The 20,094-nt window shown below is 28.8% G+C and overlaps 2 protein-coding genes across 5 annotated transcripts; both read left to right on the top strand.

Annotated features, from left to right (window-relative positions):
- On the top strand, positions 1 to 7,637 carry LOC145187403 (prostaglandin reductase 1-like). 2 transcript variants are annotated; one of them, XM_090077873.1, is made up of 8 exons: positions 1 to 151; positions 990 to 1,035; positions 2,146 to 2,202; positions 2,530 to 2,703; positions 2,814 to 3,084; positions 5,102 to 5,213; positions 5,397 to 5,518; positions 7,496 to 7,637. In XM_090077873.1, the coding sequence occupies exons 1-8, from the start codon at positions 34 to 36 to the stop codon at positions 7,604 to 7,606; spliced, it is 1,011 nt and encodes a 336-aa protein (XP_089933999.1). In that variant the 5' UTR covers positions 1 to 33; the 3' UTR covers positions 7,607 to 7,637. The 2 variants fall into 2 exon arrangements, with proteins under 2 accessions (XP_089933999.1, XP_089934000.1); XM_090077874.1 differs by lacking the exon at positions 990 to 1,035 and having other exon boundaries at positions 32 to 151.
- Positions 7,638 to 11,130: 3,493 nt separating this feature from the next.
- Positions 11,131 to 13,759, top strand: LOC145189028 (XK-related protein 6-like). Of its 3 annotated transcripts, none has more exons than XM_090080475.1 (3): positions 11,131 to 11,505; positions 11,745 to 12,080; positions 12,455 to 13,759. In XM_090080475.1, exons 2-3 carry the CDS (start codon positions 11,749 to 11,751, stop codon positions 13,479 to 13,481), a joined length of 1,359 nt encoding a protein of 452 aa, XP_089936601.1. In that variant the 5' UTR covers positions 11,131 to 11,505; positions 11,745 to 11,748; the 3' UTR covers positions 13,482 to 13,759. The 3 variants fall into 3 exon arrangements, with proteins under 3 accessions (XP_089936601.1, XP_089936600.1, XP_079921723.2); XM_090080474.1 differs by having other exon boundaries at positions 11,704 to 12,080; positions 12,371 to 13,759; XM_080065597.2 differs by having other exon boundaries at positions 11,141 to 11,505; positions 12,371 to 13,759.
- The last annotated feature ends 6,335 nt before the right edge of the window (positions 13,760 to 20,094 follow it).

Here is a 20,094-nt window from a genome sequence, read left to right as displayed (position 1 = left end):
TCTTTCATTCTAATGTTAGCGGTTTTCTACTAGATGTCTCAAAATAATAAAGTTACTAAAACTTGGTTCTACAAAAGAGCCTTTGAAGGACTTCCAAAAGAAGATGACTTTGAAATGAAAGTTAGTGAAATTCCCTCAATAGCTGATGGTGGTAAGAATTTTCAAAAATGTTATAAAGCATTCAATAAACATTTTTCCACTTGTTTGCTAATTGTAACATAATGAAAGTAAATGCATGTAAACTTTAGTAAGGTATCTTCTATTTATTTTCAATCTCAAATATAGAAAATAGTTTGCTACAAAAACTATTTTCTATATTTGAGTTTTAAAATAAATAGAAGATACCTTACTAAAAATTTAAACTTTTAATCATGTGGCTTTTTGATGGATTAATATCAATTTAAAGAAGTTTTTAAATACCTTTTTGTTAGGTTTTTTATTAGCTGTAACTACTTGGTAAATGTAATTGATAAATCCCTAATAAGCAGCTAAAGGCAGGCAATTCTTTAACCATATGGTTATTAAAATGGTGGCATTTAATTAAATTTTCACATTCAATGCAATTAAAGACATCTTTTTATCCGATAATATTTTTATATATTTATCCAATATATTACAATACTTTGCCAATGCATTGCAATATTTATCCAATATATTACAAAAGTGATGTAGGAAGTCATACACAAACTTGAAGTTCTTTGAGAGTATTAAATTAAAGTTTCACACTCTCAAAGAAAAAGAAGTGTTATTTTCTTGTTTCTAAATAATAGATTTGTAATATTTTGTTGCTTCTGTCTTTTTGTTTATTATAACAGCTACAATGTCCTTTTTGTAGAATCAAAATTTTCTCTATGTTGACTTTTTTTTTTCTACAAATGTCCCTAGCAGTCTTTTCTAAAAAATTGTACTTTAGCATACCTAGTAAGTTTGCACATAAAAATACTGAGTATAAATACATGTTTAAGATTAGAAAAAAAAATTATTTTTAGAGTTTCTTTGTGAGAACTTATTTCTCAGTGTCGATCCATACATGAGGTAAGAGATTTTTAAAACATTTGCTGAACCCTTAACCACTATCAAATAGTCTTAACCCTGCTTTTAACACTTCAATTAACTTTATATAGCAATAATCATATAGCTCCTAGAATATTGGTTCAAATAGTGCTCACAAAAGATTTTAAACTAAGATCTGTCATAGTCATTTTAGTTTTGTTCATGGTTTATAAAAGCTTGTTGTATATATCTGCAGGGTGAGGCAGCAAAGCATACAATTTCAAAGACAGTATACATAATGATTTATTTTTCAACTGATATCAAAATTATTTTAACCAACCATGTTCCATCAGGTGCTACAACTTCCAGAACCATGATTTGAGCTGGGTGTTAAGTTTTAAAAATTCCTTTAACATCAGAAGGTGACTTCTGATGGAGTAGCCCTTCTTAATGTCCAGGAGGTAGCTCTTATGTCCCAGGAAAGCTTTCTTGGATTCTGTAAAATTTTTCAATAATTTGGTTTTGAGAGACTTGAAAAGTTCAAAATCCCATTTTTTATTCATGCCTCCTCTTTCTAACTTTCTCTTAATGCCTACTCCAACTGAAACTTGGCCCTTAACATCATAGATAGTGCCCATAGATACCTCAACAGTTTTTACAATACATCTACTCTTGACTTTTGCAAGAAGCTATTCTGCTACTTGTTGTCTTCTAGTCCTGTCCCCCCCCCCCCCCCTTTTTTTTTTTCTACACTATTGTTCTTTTTTTAGAACAATAATACAACTTTTGCAATCTGTGTTCCAAGTTGTTTCTCTTGAATCTGGTCAATATTTAATAGTCATTAGTTAACAATGATATATTGGAACAAAGGTTTTTAAGGAAAGCTGTGCCATCCTTAATGTATATGGGACTTCTACTTAAGCAATGTTGAATGAACCTCTGCTTGTGTAAATATTAGTAAACCACCTTACCATATTTATTATGAAAGTTTGTTTAGAATAAACTTTATTTTGCATATATAAAATTGTTGTGAAGAATTATTTAATATCATGTCATTTATACTATTATTTATTTATAACATCATTTCACCTATTTTGTATATTTTTTATGATTTTATCATCATTTTTAATTTAATGTGAATTATTTTGTAAGGTATTTTGCAGCTAGTATGACACCAGGACAAGTTATGGTTGGAGCAGGAGTCTCAAGGTATTTTTTTAATAAAAGCTGCAAGAATCTTTTCTAAGAGGATTAATGATGATTGTATTTTGAATTGCTTTTAAATGAATGGATAGTATGTCTTTGTTTTATTTATAAAAGAAAGGTTTCTATTACTTTGATTAAATGAATAAAATTTATTCTTCAAATAGATAATAATAAAAAAATATTATTTTGTTAGTGTACAAGCACAACTTAGCTCAAACTATATTTCTCAAAGTTTATGGGACATATTACTGTTAATTGTTTCTTTCTTCTTTTTTCTTTTTTTTTCTTTTTTTTTTAATATTTTGAAAAAATCTTTTTATTTCTGTAAAGAGTTATTGAAAGTAAAAATTCAAAATATCCAGTTGGCACATTGATTATTGCTCATTGTGGCTGGACTACTCATTTTGTGCCAACAATACAGCAAATAGAGTCTTATAATTTTCAAGTTGTCCCTGTTGATTTGCAAGAACCTTCTCAAGCTCTTGGTGTACTTGGTTTGACAGGGTAATGCTTTTTTCTTTTTGTATATAATATAGTTGAAGAAGGGTAAATGTTAAATGATTAGCTGGTTTACAATTATGAATAAGTAACATTTTAAGTTTTATTATTTTTAGTTTAACTGCTTATTATGGCTTTTTCGATATCTGTAATCCTAAATCTGGTGACACTGTGTTTGTCAACACAGCTGCTGGTGCTGTTGGCAGTATAGTAGGTCAACTTGCTAAAATACAAGGGTGCTATGTTGTTGGCTCTACAAGCTCAGATGAAAAGGTTGCATACTTAAAAGAAATTGGTTATGATGCTGCTTTTAACTATAATACTGTGAACATAACAGAAAAATTGAAAGAGCTGTTTCCAAATGGAATAGATTGCTTTTTTGATAATGTGAGTTTTAGATAGTTATGTAACATTTGATAACTAAAAATCTGGACAAAGTTTGTATAAATATAAAAATACAAAGGAAATATTTCATGAAATTGCAATCACTTCTATTTTGTTGCTAACTTAGTTCTTTAAATGTATTATTAAAAAATAATTTATTTAGGAATAATTAAAAATGAAAAAAAAAAAACTTATAATGAAGACTACCATAGAAAATTAGTGTTCGCATTTTTGGATTTGCATCCGGATGGCAACAAAAACTTTATTGTAAATCATTTTCAAATGGAAAACATACAAAAATCTACTATTTATAATAGCCTTAAAAGATAAGGGAATGATAAAGGACCAGAAGGAAAAGTCGGAAGTGGTCGCAAAGCAATAAAGATACCTTCAAAGATAAAGCGCCTTAAAAAATTGATTTATCAAAAAGATGGTTTTTCATAGTGTGGTTTTGCAAAACGATTTCATGTATCACAACTGTAGATATGCAAAGTTATTCACCAAAAAACTAGCATTCGTCATCGTAAAAAAACTAAAACACCAAAAATGAATCTTATTTTTATTTGAGCAACACTAATATCTCTGAAAATGCTGGATTTTACTCTTCTGACATAAATGTAACATCAAATGATGTAAGGTTAAAAAGAAAAGTAAAAAGTGCGTAATTTACGCGAAAAAAACAGGATTTTTCTTATGCAAAAAAATTTATGTAAACTGCAATCTTATAAACAAAATTATACAGAATTTTTAGTGAAATAAACAAAATATCTCACATAAAAAAATTTGTTACAAATTCTAAATTTTGTGTGTTTACACAAAACTTTAACCAAAGAATGATTGCGCAAACTAGTGTAAGGGTGCGTGATTTTTATTTCAAACCACAGATGTCTTTTTTTTGCAAACAAAAAGATTGGTCCTCGAAAAACGTATCTACATAATTTTTAAAAATTTCAGTGAATGTTAAGTGTTTCAATAACATTTTTGACGTTTTTCTAAAAGTAAGTATTGAGTGAGAAGCATTATTTAACTTTAAAATATTTAAAGTTCCATAAAAAAACTTTTATCAAAGTGATGAAAAAAAGTAATAAGAAAGTGGGTGATTTTTAAGTCATCGATTTTTAAGTCATCGATTTTTAAGTCATTGATTTTTAAGTCATCGATTAAATTAAAAATTAAAGTTAATTTCATTTAATTTAATATAAATAATGAAGTAAAATTTGAGCCAAAATGACTTGTTTGGATTGCATTCTCTACAAAGGGAATCTCTCAGCAGTAAATAGCTCCATCAGGCCAAGCAGTCAATGAAAATGTGTATATTTCAAAATGTCTTGATAGATTGGAGAAATTCATTGAAAAACATCATAAAAATGACAATATTGTTTTTTGGCCCAATCTAGCTTCATCACATTATTCAACGTTAAGTACAAAGTTATCTTAAAGCAAAAAAATATTGAATTTGTACCAAAAGAGCATAATCCTGCCAATATGCAAGAGTTACGTTCAATGGAAGATTTTTGGTCTGAATTTTAGAGATTAGTGTACAACAAAAACTGGCAAGCTGAAAACCTAGGCAAACATAAAAAGCGGAAAGAGTTTTTAATTAAAAGAATCAACATAGAACGTGTACATTGGCTTGCTGCCACCACATTTACAAGAGTAGACACTGTTCATTGTCATGGCATGAAAAACTTGTAAATCTATTTATTTTTATTACTTAGATGTTTTTTGTTATTATACTTTTTAAATTGTTAAAAAAGATGACTCAGTTAAAAAGTTAAACCGTTTCTAACTTTGTCCAGATTTTTAGTTATCACATGTTAGTTTATAAATAATTGAGTAAAATTTTTGATTGTTATAAGAATATAGTTTTAAAGTCATTAAAATAGTATTGCAACCAATATTGAGAAGAGTATACAAGATTAAGTTAAAAAAATAGAAATTAAAGTCTTAACAGCCCCTGGTACTCATACCAATTTTTCTGTTTTCTTTTTTGTTTGTTTTTTTTCTATTTTATATTTAGGTTGGTAGTTCCCAGTTTGATTCAGTGATTCCCCTAATGAACAGATATGGGAGAATTGCGTTATGCGGTTCTATATCTTTGTACAATGAAAAAGATTTGAGTGATTTCAAAGGTGAAAAAAAAAACTATGATTATTTGTGATTTTAAAAATAATTTATGCTTTTTGTCTATCTATACTGTCTCTATATTATAAGTTATTATGTTTTATTTTTTATATTTTGACTCACACTTATGAGATTTTTAAATTGCTCACATGTGTCGATTTTAAATGGAGATGTTGTTTGTATAATTTTAGGTCCTTATGTACATAATTTTGCTATTCGCAATGAGCTAAAGATTCAAGGCTTTCTTCTATCTACGTTACTCAAAGACAGATATGTTGAAAGTTTCAATGCAATGCACAGATATTTAACTGAGGTTAGTAATGACTTAAAAGTTAAATTACGGTTGTTTCAAAAACAAATAGGAGCATTAAGATTGGTAAATTTTTTTTTTAAAACATAAAAGATTAATCATATTTGAAAGAGATATAGAGGTGTTTTACAATACTCCATCATTTACCTGCTGGGGTTCCTCTCAATACGGCATTTGATGGCACTGACTACCGTAGGTGTTACAACCTAAGGCTTCCTTTCTGAATTGTTTTTGGCTCTGTAAATTGAGATTGTAATTTGACTCAGAGATGTTCTGATTTCCTAGCGTTATCTATGGAAATTGTATTTCCGTGTGGAACAAAGCATCTTTCTCACGTTTGACTTATGTTTTCATAAATAGGATTACATCAGGCAATAAAACTCTTTTTCGCTATATTTTTAGCAAGTTTTTTATTGTAAACAGAAAGAGAAATTTTTTTTTTTCAAAACAGTTCCATTATTTCCGACGCAATCAGTATAAATTTGATATCAGCTTTGTACATTTCCAGATTTCCGATCTTCAATTTTTTCTATGGTGCATTTTGTGAAAATAGGATGGAAGTGATAAATATACCCTAGTAACATTTGTACTTTTTTAAATTTTTAATCATTTATGCCTCATTAAAACAACAAGAAAATCGAAAGCATTAGGTACTCAAACAATGCCCACAGACGAAATTTGTTTACTGACGAAAATATTTTCTCGGTAGAGGATTCTTTCAATAAACAAAACGACAGAGTGTGCATGCTCTGTCGTCACTAGATGCCGGAGAACTCTTTCTGAGAGTTGATAGTGGTCACCATTCTGGTTTTGTGTTTTTGGTGGAAAGTTGTCTATGACAGAGTTACCAAGCTTCTTATTTCTTGGAAACAAATATGAAGCTTGGTAAACTTTGGCGAAAGTGCATCTATCTGACGTTTTGGAAAGGTTATGAATCCTCTAAAAACTACATTATTTGCAAACAACCCGTAGATCTAACAGTATGAGTTCATTTCCGACCAGAATTAATTGGATTACAAATTGTAGTCCGTGTTAAAGGATATGGTTTGCTCTACTTGACACCCAACTATCGAGTCTCTAAAGTGCGCTCTTGTCTGAGTAGTGGACAATTTCCCCATACATAAGGTGCGGGCTTTAAACGATGACTTGACGTGTCGGCTTTGACGTTGCCGTGTATAAACTGCATGGTCAAAGAAGTTATTCAACACTGTTTTGTATAATTGATGAATAAAAGTTTGCCTTTTATTTTATATTGTGTAATAATTATTTGTATTAACTATATAATAATATATTGAATGACGGCAAATGCCAAAAGGAGTGCACTGTAATTTAAAAAAAGAAATGAAGTGTCATCACACGTTGCGCCAAAATAGAAGCTTTGAGATGATGCCACACCAATTCCAGAGCTGGTCACTAAATCACTCTTTTAAGTTCCATCATGCTTTCTAGAGTTCTAGAATTCAACCGTGGGTTTTGAATGCTGAGCATTCAAAGATAGAAAATACGCTGAAAAGTTTGATGGTCTTATCCTGATTTGTATTAAACAAGAGGGGCAATTAAGCTACAAATGAGTTAAGACTTTCGAAAGTCCTCACAAACAATATTGTTACATCGACGTTTTTAAAAAAAACCTTGCGCCACTAATTGACTTCCTACAAGAACCCAATCTTCCTAGGTTTTTTTTAGCAAGGTAACGCATCTTATCAAATTCGGTGTATGAACAAAGGTGTGACAGAAAAAGTTTGAAATATTTGTTTCAGGTAGTAAGATTTAAACTAATAAAGAAAACTTGTATTTTTAAGTTTAAAGTACATTTCTCCGTTCATGATTAATCTGAAAGATAAGTTAAAATGCTTCCTATGTCCTCCGGACTTTGAGGCGATACTGTATATATGCACTCGTTAATTTTTATATTGGATTGTTAAAAATATTTCGCTTAAAACCTTTCAAAAATTCAATCAAGTTAATTTAATTTTTTAGGGAAAGATTTCTGCACGCGAACACGTTGTCGAGGGATTCGAAAATATGCCAAAAGCACTCATTGGACTGTTTCACAGCTTTAATATCGGAAAAGTTGTTGTAAAATGTTAAACTTCTGTGATTAAAAAATTAAAGTTTCTCATGGAGATCTTTTCTTTCATTACTATTATTTTTTCATATGCAAAATGTTGGAATGATTTTTTTTCATAAAAAGGTTTTGTTTTTTTTTTAATGAAAATATCAGATGAATTGAGTTTTTTTTTCTTTCTCGAAGTAACCTTTTTTCCAGAATACTTATCTGATATAGGGCTCGGAAACCGGTGGAAACCGCAATCGGTAAACCGGTTTTTTGTTAAATTTTCCAAAAATCGAAAACCGGTCATTAATTAAATATTTTAATAAATACTTTGAATTTTCACTGGTATTAACTTATTACCAGATTTACTGCAGATTTCTTATTTTGACAAGTTATCAATTGATGTTGAAAATACAAATATTGTGAGTATACTGAATCTACCTATTGTAAATGTATTACAAATTGATAAAATATTTTAACAATATATAAATTTTGTAATATATATAATAATCAAAGCAAAACAATCCAACCAAAATCAGTACCACTAACTGGAAGTATTTTGCTTACTTGTCTTTTTGATAAATTTTCTTATTTAATTCGTTTTTATTTTTTCATTATTTTTAATTTGAGATTGTTATCACTTATTGAAATAACTGAAATTAAAAATAATCTGAAATTAAAAATAATGAAAAAAAGAAAAAAACGAATTTGTTGTTAACAAATTAGTTTTTGTAATGTTAAGAAATGCTGACTTTTATGTTACTTTAAATGTTATAAATTGTAGCATATTTTTACATTATTCTATTGTAAACTGATAGCAACAGCTTCAGGATCGCCATCTTTAGTGCAGCAACTGCAGCAATCAATATCTGAAGTGTTGCAGGTTCCAAAAGCATGTGGAAAAGCAAACAAAGAAAATTTTGTTTCCTTCTTTCAAAATGAAGTAAAAACTTTTAGTATCACTAAGACAAAATCGACAACTGTCCAAAACTTATTAAATACTCTGGAATCGATCCAACCTACATCAACAGAAAGCGAGAGAGTTTTTTTAATCGCCGGTAATTTCTGTACAAAATTACGTTCTTTACTGAAATTTGATCTGTTGGATACACTAGTCTTCCTAAAATATTTATTTAAAAGAATAATTTTTAAGTGATAGTTACTTTATAATGTGTGCTTTTTGCAGTGCACTTTAAAATATTCTTATTGTTAAAAAAAAAATGGTTTTGCTAAATTTTTTTTTTCTTAGACTTTTTTTGTTTTTTTAAGTTAACAAATCCAATTCCAGCATATAATTTCAGTAGGTTACATTGGATTTTTATATCAATTATAAAAGTTCGTTTTTGTAATATAAAAACCGGTGTTTTACAATTTAAAAAAACCGAAAACCGTTTTTTTGAAATCCTCCGGTTTTCTCCGAGCCCTAATCTGATAAAAACTTAAACTTCGATCGCAAACAAAGAAGAAAAAAAAACAATATTTTAGAAAGGATTCCAAACCCCGGTTCCTTAAATAGTTCTTATGGTATATTTAATTTTAAAATGTTTGTAAAAAGTGTCATTAAAATGCAATTTTTATTATAGAATTCTTAAAAACAATGCTAAGTAAATCTTTGATAAACATAAAACAGTTTGTTGATGTTTCTGTTAACATACTTTTCATCAAACTCATAAAACTTCCTCTTGCATATTAGCAAAAATGCAAACAAGGAAACCTTTTACTTCTTTGAGTAATTTAAAGAGTGTCAGCAACTTTCTTAAATCAGTTTTGATTCTTTTTTTTTTTCTAAGCACTTGAATATGTCAGATATTTTTAAAAAGTTCTCAAAGTTAGGCCCCCAGATGATGCTTCGTTAACTAATTACTTAGTTTTGTGGCTCAAACTTATCTTTACACATAATTAAGAGAAAAGATAAGTATCATAGTAATAGTTCGTTTTCGGTAGCTAAATGCAAAACTTCGGCTCATTTTTAAGCCGAAGTTGAATGTTTCTTTTGGGCCGAATCTAAAACATGAGTCGGGCTCTAGTGAATATGTTATAATATTCCATTGATGAAAGAATAAAATTCTTTTCAAAAGAGTTTTTCTATTTGGCACTAGGAAAAAAGGAAACATAAATATAGAGCTCTTTTTTCTTATAACGAACAGGCATCAGAACAAAAATAAGGATCTTGTTACAATCTTATTCAGCTTTCTTCGATAAGACCTTTTTTTACCATTCTGAGTTTCCAAATAGAATATTACAAAGCCAAATCTAACAAGCATAGAAGGCTACACAACATCTGATTTTGGAATTGGTTTGTTTTGGTATTTTAGCATTCTTAGACATTCTCATTTAACACTTTGGTAATAGACAAGAATTCTTGAAAGTTTATGAAAGTTTATTAGATTTTAGCTTAAAAAGTATTAAGTGTTTACGGAGAGTTTATTTAGTCGATTAACAAAATAATTTACTCAACCTTTATTGGATCGTTTACATTTTTTTTTTAGAGAGCTAGGATATCACTTTAGTAAAGTGAGTTATCAAACAGATGTTTATGTCAAGCAGTATCTTTTACAAGAAACTGTGAGTAAGACTACTGGTTACAGAAGTTGTTATAAAACTAAGATTTTGTCTTGTTTATTTATTTATTTTTTTTCGGATTTCATTAATTTGTCAACAATAATTTTAAAGAAGAATCTGCCTTTGAATTAGTTAATACAAAAGAGATGATGAATCACGTTTTGCAGAGAAGTTACAGTAATTGTGATTGCTATATAACTCGATTGATTTTACATTCATCATTAAGATGGTAATAGACATTACATTAGGGAGGAGCATTTTTTAAATTATGTGAGGGACCAAATTTAAAATATATTTTGTAATTTTTTACATTCTTTTAAGTTGTTATAAGTAATGTCTTGAAAAACTAGGACTAACGAGAATGGAAATCGACTGGTAAAACAAACAAAACAACTTACAAAAGAGGAACTGCTGCAATTCGGTTTCTATCGCATTATTCACTTTTGGAGCTTCAATAAACATGTATGGATAGATCCACTGGTGTAAAAAAACTGTTCGTCTTTTTGCTTGAATAGCTTAATATACTTGCAGGAGGTTGTAGTTATTAGAAAAACATCGCTACTGTTCTGTTTTAAAATGCACAGCGAACGTAAGTTGCTCTTCACTCTGATCGGCTTCCATAAACCCAGTGTCATCAGCATAAGCTTTTTTTCAAAATCCAAAAAAGATTTGTATTTGTAGGTTTAATTTTCTTTCTTAGTTGTGTTTAGCAGGCTGAGCTGTAACTCAATGGGCCTTACTCCAATATCCCAATAGCCATTTGATTAATGGAACAAAAATATTTTCATCGAATGCCAGTCATGGCTGTTTTTTTAGTTGCGTTTCATTATTCCTAAATAAACCGCCATCAAAATTACCGGCATTTCACGAAAGTTATGTCGGGTTACTTGTTAATTGATCCAAATAAACATTTAAAGAAACTTTTTTAAATCGAGTTTTTTATTAAAAAAAAAAAAAAAAAAAAAACATTTGTTTTTTTTCCGTTGATTTTAAATTTAATGCCTTAAGTGTAACACAGTTTGAGAAATTAATTAGTTACTGTTTTCATTAACTTGGAATTTGCTTATTTGGTTATATTTATTGGTGAAGTTTTATCTTTTTAGACCAAGACTTTTTCATGTAAGAATTGCAAAAATAAATCACCTTAAAGTTGTAATTAGAAGTCCATACCTAAACAAAAATTTTTTGGATCCAAAAAAGAAGAAAATACTAATTTGAAACTTTGCCTCAGTTCAATTGTTATTCAACAGATAACAAATTATTTAAAACTGTTGGTTATAATACTAATATATTGTTTTCTTAAAGCACAACAATTACTTATGGCAAACAAGCTCACAAGAAGATCTTGAAATATCTTTTACACTAATAAATGGTAATGCAGTTCATTTCTTACTCTTAAGGATATTACTGATTTGTACTTGTTAGTAAATGTGAATCTTTTGAAAATCAAAATAACTCAGACTATAATATAGATTTTTAAAGATATTTTTTTAAAGATATTTTTTGAATTGTTAAGTTTCCCAACATTAGGAATATCAATACCATTTTGGAAAGTTATGCTGTTTTTTAGGATCCAATATTTTCTTGGTTACAAATCTCTATTTCTTAAAGGTAAATGGACCCAGAGATAAAGTCTATTGAGGAAGTAGATATTGGTATCACACGTCAAACACGTCATATTTCTGCAAACAAAGCTGATATTACAGATAATTTTGTAGCTGTTGTGTCTATTACAACATTCTTAGTTGATATAGTCACTGATGCATTAGTTGCTAAGCAATACTTTGAAACTAAAAAATGGATATGGTTTGGATTGAATGTAACTTTCATTATTTTCCCATCTGTTATAATGCAGTTATTCTCTAGCAAATGGCATTATGATGACACAAAGAAGCAAAGTTGGTTTTCAATTATTTTGCATGTATTGCAGTTAGCGCCCATTGAAAGGTAATGTTGCAAATTGAATAAGTAGAGCTCAAATATTATTATAATTATTATGTTTAGTTTTGATTTCTGTATATGGAAAGTTATTCTTATAAACTCTACAAGGAGAGTTAAATTTATACCATGATCAAACTTTTTTCCCAATTATTGCTTATTTTGAGGATCAGTAGGGTGTGTCAACATAAACAAAATTCTTACTCTAACTCTAACTCAAATTTGTTGCAGTTAAAGGTTCTGGTTTAATAAAATTCTGTATTATTGTCATATTATTGCAATAACTTACTTCTGTGCAGGTATTTTCTTGCACTTTGGTATGGTGGAAAAACATTATTAAAAAAAAAAATCAATGAAAATGATTACAAACTTTATTTAACCAGCTGGCGAGATGCTTCAATGTTACGACTGGTAGAAACTTTTCTTGAATCTGCACCTCAAGTAATATTGCAGTTATATGTCTTATCAAAACTAGATAGAGCTATTGATTTGGATAAAGATTGGGTGACCATACTTGCAGCAGTGATTTCCTTGATATCTTTGGCATGGTCCATTGTTTCTTATACTCATGCTTTGCGATTATGTGCAAGTGAGCACGGACTTTCTTTATGTGGCTACATTTTTCAAGTTATTTATAGACTAAGCATGATTTCTTCTCGCATAGTTGCAATGGTTTTATTTGCATCTGAATACACATGGGCCTTGTTTGTTGTAGTGTTTGTACATTGGGTTTGCATGGTTATATGGCTTCACTTTCAACACACAAACTTTTGCTCCGGTTCAAACAACACAAAAAGAGTTTTTTATGAGAATGTTTTTATAGCTGTGCTGGCTTTTGTTTATGTATTCTGTTTTATAAATGCAAAAAAGGGCATGACAAGACAACGTGTAAAGCTGTATTACATACTTTTTTTTGTGGAAAACTCTCTTATGATTGCAGCTTGGTATCCTTCACGTAAAGCAAGTTTTGGAATTCTAGAGTATGGTGGCTTAAGTATAGTTTGGGGAACTTTTATTTTAGGATTGATTAGTATGCTTCTCTACTACAAGTTCTTCCACCCTAATATTGATGTTACTGCTGGTTGGCTTTGCTGTAACATATTCCGTAATAAATCAGAAAGTCGTAGTACTAAATCTAACCTACCCTCTGATCAAGAGAGCACCCTAGATGTTGTTGGCCCTCAAAAAAAGTCTAATAATAAAATAAATGTAAGGGAATCTGATAGGAAACTTTCTATCGGAATTGAATTATCCCCTCGAATGAATTTGACTCCATTTGTTTTTCCAACAAAGTCTGAAGAAGAGGAAGTTTATAGATACAACAAATGGTCAAATCAAGTTTTAAAAGTTGAAGATTTTTCACAAAATATTTCAAATTCAAGTAACCAAATTATTGAGTTTTATGTATAATATGTACTTTTTATATATATGTAATTTTAATATAATATAGATATCATTTATATGCATGCTTTGTATATTTATGTTTTATAAATGGTTCATATTCAAATTATTTAGTCATATTCAAAGTCTTTAGTTTTTCGTCTCTTTCTCTTTTGCCTATCAGGAGCAATGAGTGGTTACTCAAAATATGTCTAGCATTATCAATAAAATTATGTTTATCAAGTTTTAAATGGAACAAACAATATAGAATCTTTTTATAGAAAAGAATTATGAAAATACTTTAATCATGTTGAAGTTTTAATTTTAAATAAAGTCAAATCGAATTTTTGATGAAAGTTTTTTTACAAAAAATTGACCTTTTTTAATGGTTATAGATAAGGGTGAAGAGAACTAGATCATTCCAACTAGTTGCTCATTTTTCAGCTAATCAAATTTTGCAATTCATTTTTGGCACCCCTTCACTTTCTTTTTATCATGTGTGGCTGAATTCTATCTTTATTGACAAAAGATAAGCAGCTGCATGGATGGTCCCAGTTTCCTCTTGTCCCAGCTCTCCCTGCCCTCCCATAAGTAAGGCTACCGATGAAGTATGAAGATCAATTTGAATATTTTATTTTAAAACCTTTTTGGAATAAAGATTTACGGTATTCAAGATATGAGAAGTTTAGGAGCTTGTGATACACGTTTTAAAATTTCTTCATACCAGTTACCTTATTGCTAGGGAAAAAAAAAAAATGTTTCGGACTGTATATTTTACAATTTCGTTTAAAAAAAACGCAAAATGTTTCGATGGCTTTTAAGAGGTTTTTTAATTAAAAATGGGTGCTTGGTTGTTTTTTTTTTGTTAGTAAAAGCACAAACTTTAGCTTCAAAACAAGATAAATCAAGTTTTCTGATATTTATCAAAGTTTGAATTTTTTTCTGGGTTTAAAACAGGCAAAATTTTATGATGTACATGTTATGTATGTGTTGATGACTTATTTAGAAGCTTTGCTTTCTATTTATAACCAAATGAATTTCAAGAAACAACAGTAATCACAAAGAAGATTTTTAGAGAACAATTTAGGTAAGCAAATACCTCAAATTAGCTAAGCTATTGTTGATATCAATCCATCTAAGCAAATACCTAGTTTTTAAGCTATTGTTGATATCTATCCATCTAAGCATTTTTAGTTGGTTAAACAAAATACGAACACCATTTAAATTTGAAAGTGAAATATTCGTAAATCAAATATAAAGCTAGGCGATTTAAAAAGACTGAAAAAAAAAAAAAAATTTACTGTATATCGTTATCAACTTTAAAAATTCACTAACATTAAAGGCATCATGATTGCTGAACGTCACTAACTGATGAAATGTGCAGATTACGAAATAAATTGTCTTAAGAAACCATTCGATGAAACAAAGTTGTTGCAATTAAGCATGGTGTATTATGTGTAAATTTTTTATGGTTGGTATCCTATGCCTCAGATCCTAGTAAGGTATTGATTCATATGTAGCAAATAATAGGTTGGATGGTTTTATTGGAACAATGGGTAAAGAGGCGCAGGAAACAACAAGACTTTAAGAATTTTTGTTAGTCATTTACTTTAAGACGCTCTCTATCAAAAGCAAATAATCTCTTGAGACGTCTCTTGTACTCTTCAGGTCTTGTTATAAATGTTTTACGACAGCCCTATTACCTTTGTAAAGAATACTATTTTTCTGCGTTTTGTGAAATGATAGATATCTAAAATGTTTTTAACTACTTTATTCCAACTTTTTGATTGGAAAACCAAATTCAGTGTCAAAGTTATGCATCGAATTAAACCAGTATTACTTTTCTGAATTACTTAAGTTAATTGAAAATTAAAAATCCAATCAAAATTTGGAATTTTCAAATTATTGGTTTCACGACATTCTGAAAGCGTTGCAACAAAAAATCAAATTAGGTTTATAAATTTGGAGATTTACTAGAAAATATTTTATTGTTTTTAAATTCAAGTTACCAAAGTATTGAGTTTTACGTATTGAGCTTACATGTATTTTTATTGTGATTTTTTAATAGTATTTTAAAATGATTTACAAATGGTTTTTAATGCAAGTCTGCTGTTTTTGATGTAGCTATCTGTTACCTACTGAGAAGAATAAATAGTTTGAGGTTATGTCTATCTTTATGGGTGGTGATGATCAAGTTTTATAAATAACAATTTATATAGAAAAACTTTTTTAAAAAGTTTGAAGTATAAACAAAAAGAACAAATTATATAGAAAAACTGTATTAAAAATATTTGTAATTTTCAATTCGATCAAAAAAAAAAAGAATTCGCAAGTATGTTTTGCTTCACAGATTTGTGTAGACTTAGTTTACCATATATGGTATCATTAACATTTTCTCCACCAACTGGTAGAATTTCTAAACAACACTCAGCATTATTATAACGTTCATCATTTAATCCTTAACTGGATAGTGTTTAATAGACAGGTCGAATTTGAACAATTTGTGTTGGTCTATTCAGTAATTGAAATGCATATGTTATTTGTATTACTCTGTACATTTTTAATCATAGAAAGTTTGTTAAGTGTTCTTTGTATGTTCATTTAATTATTTGCAGTTAAAGTGAAAACGTGTTTTAAAGTTGGCAAAAAAAACAAACGCAAATAAAACAAGTGTAACGTCATATACATTGAGAGAACGTCATATACATTGAGAGAACGTCATATACGTTGAGAGAACGTCGTATACATTGAGAGAACGTCATATACATTGAGAGAACGTCATATATATTGAGAGAACGTCATATACATTGAGAGAACGTCATATACATTGAGAGAACGTCATATACATTGAGAGAACGTCATATACATTGAGAGAACGTCATATACATTGAGAGAACGTTTTGTAGAAGCTCATTTACTGGCAAGATCACCTAGAAGTGTGCTTTTTTCAAAAAGTGATATGTTAAAAACAGAGTTTTAACATAAACATTCTGCTTGGTTAAATATGAAATGGAGCACTGTTTTGCGGACAAACGAATCTAAGTTTTATATTTTTGGATCAGATGGTCATCAGTATGTACACAGACCAACAAATAATAATTTGGCTCACGTTACACTAAAAATACAATAAAGTTAGGTGATGAAAGGATTATATGAGAATTAAAATTTTTATTCGTTAAATTAAAAATTCTTGCTTATCAAATTAAAAATTCTGAGTAGTATGAGCGGGATCTTTAGTATCTGTATAATGGCGGAACCAATGTCGAATCAGAATCTAGGCTTGTAACAGTTCCTTCTTCAATAAATTGATTTTCTTAAAATTTTACGAAGTTAGTACTAATGTTAATATTTTTCAAGAACCGGATGCAGCACAAAAACTTTGTTAAATTTAAAATATGATATTATATTTTATGGTTCGTATTCTTAAAGATCGATAAAATGTCCGACTGTGAAATTTGCCTGAGCTAAACAATTTAGAAAATGGGCCATGTGCTGCTGACTCTTCTGTGTTTGACTCTCAATCTCAATATATAAGGAATTAATTATGCATGTGTCAATTCTAATATAATTCATATTTGTTTATGCTATTCAAATTTTAGATCAAATTAAAAATTCTGAGTGCTTTGACCAGATGCCGCAAGCAACTAGGCTACTTAAAAGCCAACCTGTATGTTTATATTAGGTAATATTCTAGCATATGGTATTTAAGTTCAAAAATATAAACTGGATGTAGAGTTAATCTAAACATAGGTTATTTAAGAATAAAATATAATTCATTAAAAAAAAAAAGTTGAATAAAATTATATGAAATGATTCTGAATTGTCATATGTTCTCATATTGTCTGATATCAGAAGCTCCGATTGGACTTAGTAAGGCTGGCCTTACCAGAAAGACATCAGATTGTCGATGTCTTTCTGGTAAGGCAAGTATGGCTTTCTCTGATTGTCCGCAAACATTTGTTGGAACTTTAGTGACCTGAAGGAACATACTTTATAAGAGATTATAACCTTTATGACATTTTTGGAAAATAGAGAAAATCATTTAGCTACTTCCTAAATAATATCAATAATATGGTCGAAACCCCCATTTCGGTCTGGAATGCCCATGCCAGGGAGACAAACGTAGAACAATAAGAGTTGAGGTATATTCCAGTAGGAACAACCCAGCTAGCTTACACAGAGGGATCCCGTACGGTATCGAAGAGAGAAGTTTGAAATAAGAGCTGGTAATCAAAGGATTTCAAGGTCATCGTCAAATAAGTGACTTGCAATCAGTCTTGTTTCTTTGATTTTTTTTCTCTCTCAAAAAAATACTTTTGCAATACAGAATCTATTAGAATATCTATTCAATGGTAGTTTTCCTTCTTTAAAGACATCCAAGGAAAAACTAACAACTCAATTATTTAAACGAGATGAACGTCTTCTTTTTTTAGCGATAATATTGAGACTTAAGGTCTACCAACCTACTTTGCTATGGTAACTTCTACCATTTTTTAAAACAAGACTAAAGCCTATAGTACATACAGGGTTAGTAATTATACATTTGCAGATAAAGCTTGTAAAATTGCTTTTAAATGCCATAAGAAACGTTAAAAACTTACTTGATAAGTCCAACTGTAGTAGCTTATGCTTATTAACGTTGTGGTACGTACTTAAGAACTAGTATTATCTTAAGAATATTAAAAAGAAAGCCTAAACTGATCCTCCTATAAAACTTGAAAAAATAAATAAGTTCTTTTTTTGTGGAATTCTCTCCTTTTTCGATTGATGACTCTTTTAGTGTTCATTAACCTAAATTTTTTTAAGAAGATGTTTTCTTACTTTACGATACTTTTTTAAAGTATTTTTTTAATACCAAATATTAAGGTAAGCGAAGCATTTTTCTTTTTTTTTTTTTCATATGTTTAATTTTACAACTTTCGCTTATACCATATTCACACGAGTGACGTTTTTACATATAACTTTTTGATAATAGTTTACGAGAAGTAAAATTTTTTAAACGGGTGACAACTGAAAAACAAGACTGGATTTAACGGCACATCTCTTTTAAGGTATAAGGTAAGACAAAAAGGAAAAATGTTTTAAAAAGTATTTTTATTCTAGTTTTTATCTATATAATCAGTTACTATCAATTAAACCATTCCTTCTGACTTTATCAACTAGGCCTAGTATAGGCTGAGCTAAACTCCACATGAGCTCAATATTAACTTTATTAAGAGAATACTTGATTCTTGAGCGTAATTTTTTAAGATTTTCTGCATACCAATTATTCTTGTAGACAAGGCCTTTCAAAATACTCCAAAAATTTTCGATAGGACGACATACTAGCAAGTTTGCAGGGTTATCCGCTTTCTCAACAAAAAGGGCTTTTTTCTTGTTTAGGTACGTGATAGTGAGATGATGCTTTTTTCTTGTTTAGGTACGTGATAGTGAGATGACTGCTTTTGGATAGTGAGATGATGCCAAATCAGCCCAGAACACATATGCGCCATCTGAATGATACTTATCCATGAATGAAATAAGTCTCTTTTTAATGCATTTAAGTAGATTTTTTGATTTACAGCCAGTCCATTAGGCAAAAAATAGGGCTGAGAAATGCTATTTTCAGAAAAAGCAATCCATAGAAATTTTTTTTGAAACTTTTGTTTTGTTTGGTATTTTACTGTAAATGGAGTAGATTTTAAATTGCTACTATAAAATATATCATTTCCATTGATATTGGAGTGATTTAACGTGAAATAACTCCAGCATCAACGTAAAATGACTCATCATCATTGATTGGTTAATGATTTTTGAATTTCTGATACAATTGACTGTACTTAATTCTAGCAACTGCTTTTTTCTGGTCAGAATGTTTTGGAAATGTCATTTTTTTTCTTGGTTTAATTTTTTTCTTTTTTTTTTTATGTTTTACTAATGTGTTGCTGAGCAAAGTTGAACTTTTTTAGCTGCCTGTCATTAAGAAACTTTGTCTTTATGGTCAAACATAAGTTTGAGCTTTTAATGTTTGTCTTGATCATTTTCTTAGCTTTTCCTCCACTTCCTTGAACTCTTTGGTAACCAAATACACTTTCAGCACATTTAATTATCTTGTAGATAGTACTGTTAGGTATATTCTCAGTTTTAAAGTGGTCTTAAGAGAACTTTTTACCAGCATTTCTGTAATTTAAATAAAATTCATACGCACGTTTTCTAATCTCCTTTGTTTTGAACTTTGTTTTTTACTCATTTCTCTATAAAAAATAAAAAACATAAAATAAAACTAAAATAAAAATACTTTCTAAAACATTTTTCCTTTTATACCTTAAAAGAGATGTGTCGTTAAATCCATCTCATTTATAGTTGTCGCCCATTGTTATTATTTACTATTACTATTATCATTATTATTATTATTATTATTATTATTATTATTATTATTATTATTATTATTATTATTATTATTATTATTATTATTATTATTATTATTATTATTATTATTATTACTATTATTATCATTATTATTATTATTATTATTATTACTATTATTATTATTATTATTATTATTATTACTATTATTATCATTATTATTATTATTATTATTATTATTATTATTATTATTATTATTATTATCATTATTATTATTATTATTATTATTATTATTATT

Source organism: Hydra viridissima, unplaced genomic scaffold, assembly GCF_058129835.1.
Source record: "Hydra viridissima isolate aposymbiotic clone 2 unplaced genomic scaffold, HvirCarnegie_v1 scaffold_2, whole genome shotgun sequence".
Taxonomy (NCBI): domain Eukaryota; kingdom Metazoa; phylum Cnidaria; class Hydrozoa; order Anthoathecata; family Hydridae; genus Hydra; species Hydra viridissima.
The sequence above is the reverse complement of the archived record's forward strand: the minus strand, read 5'-3'. Positions and strand labels throughout refer to the sequence as shown.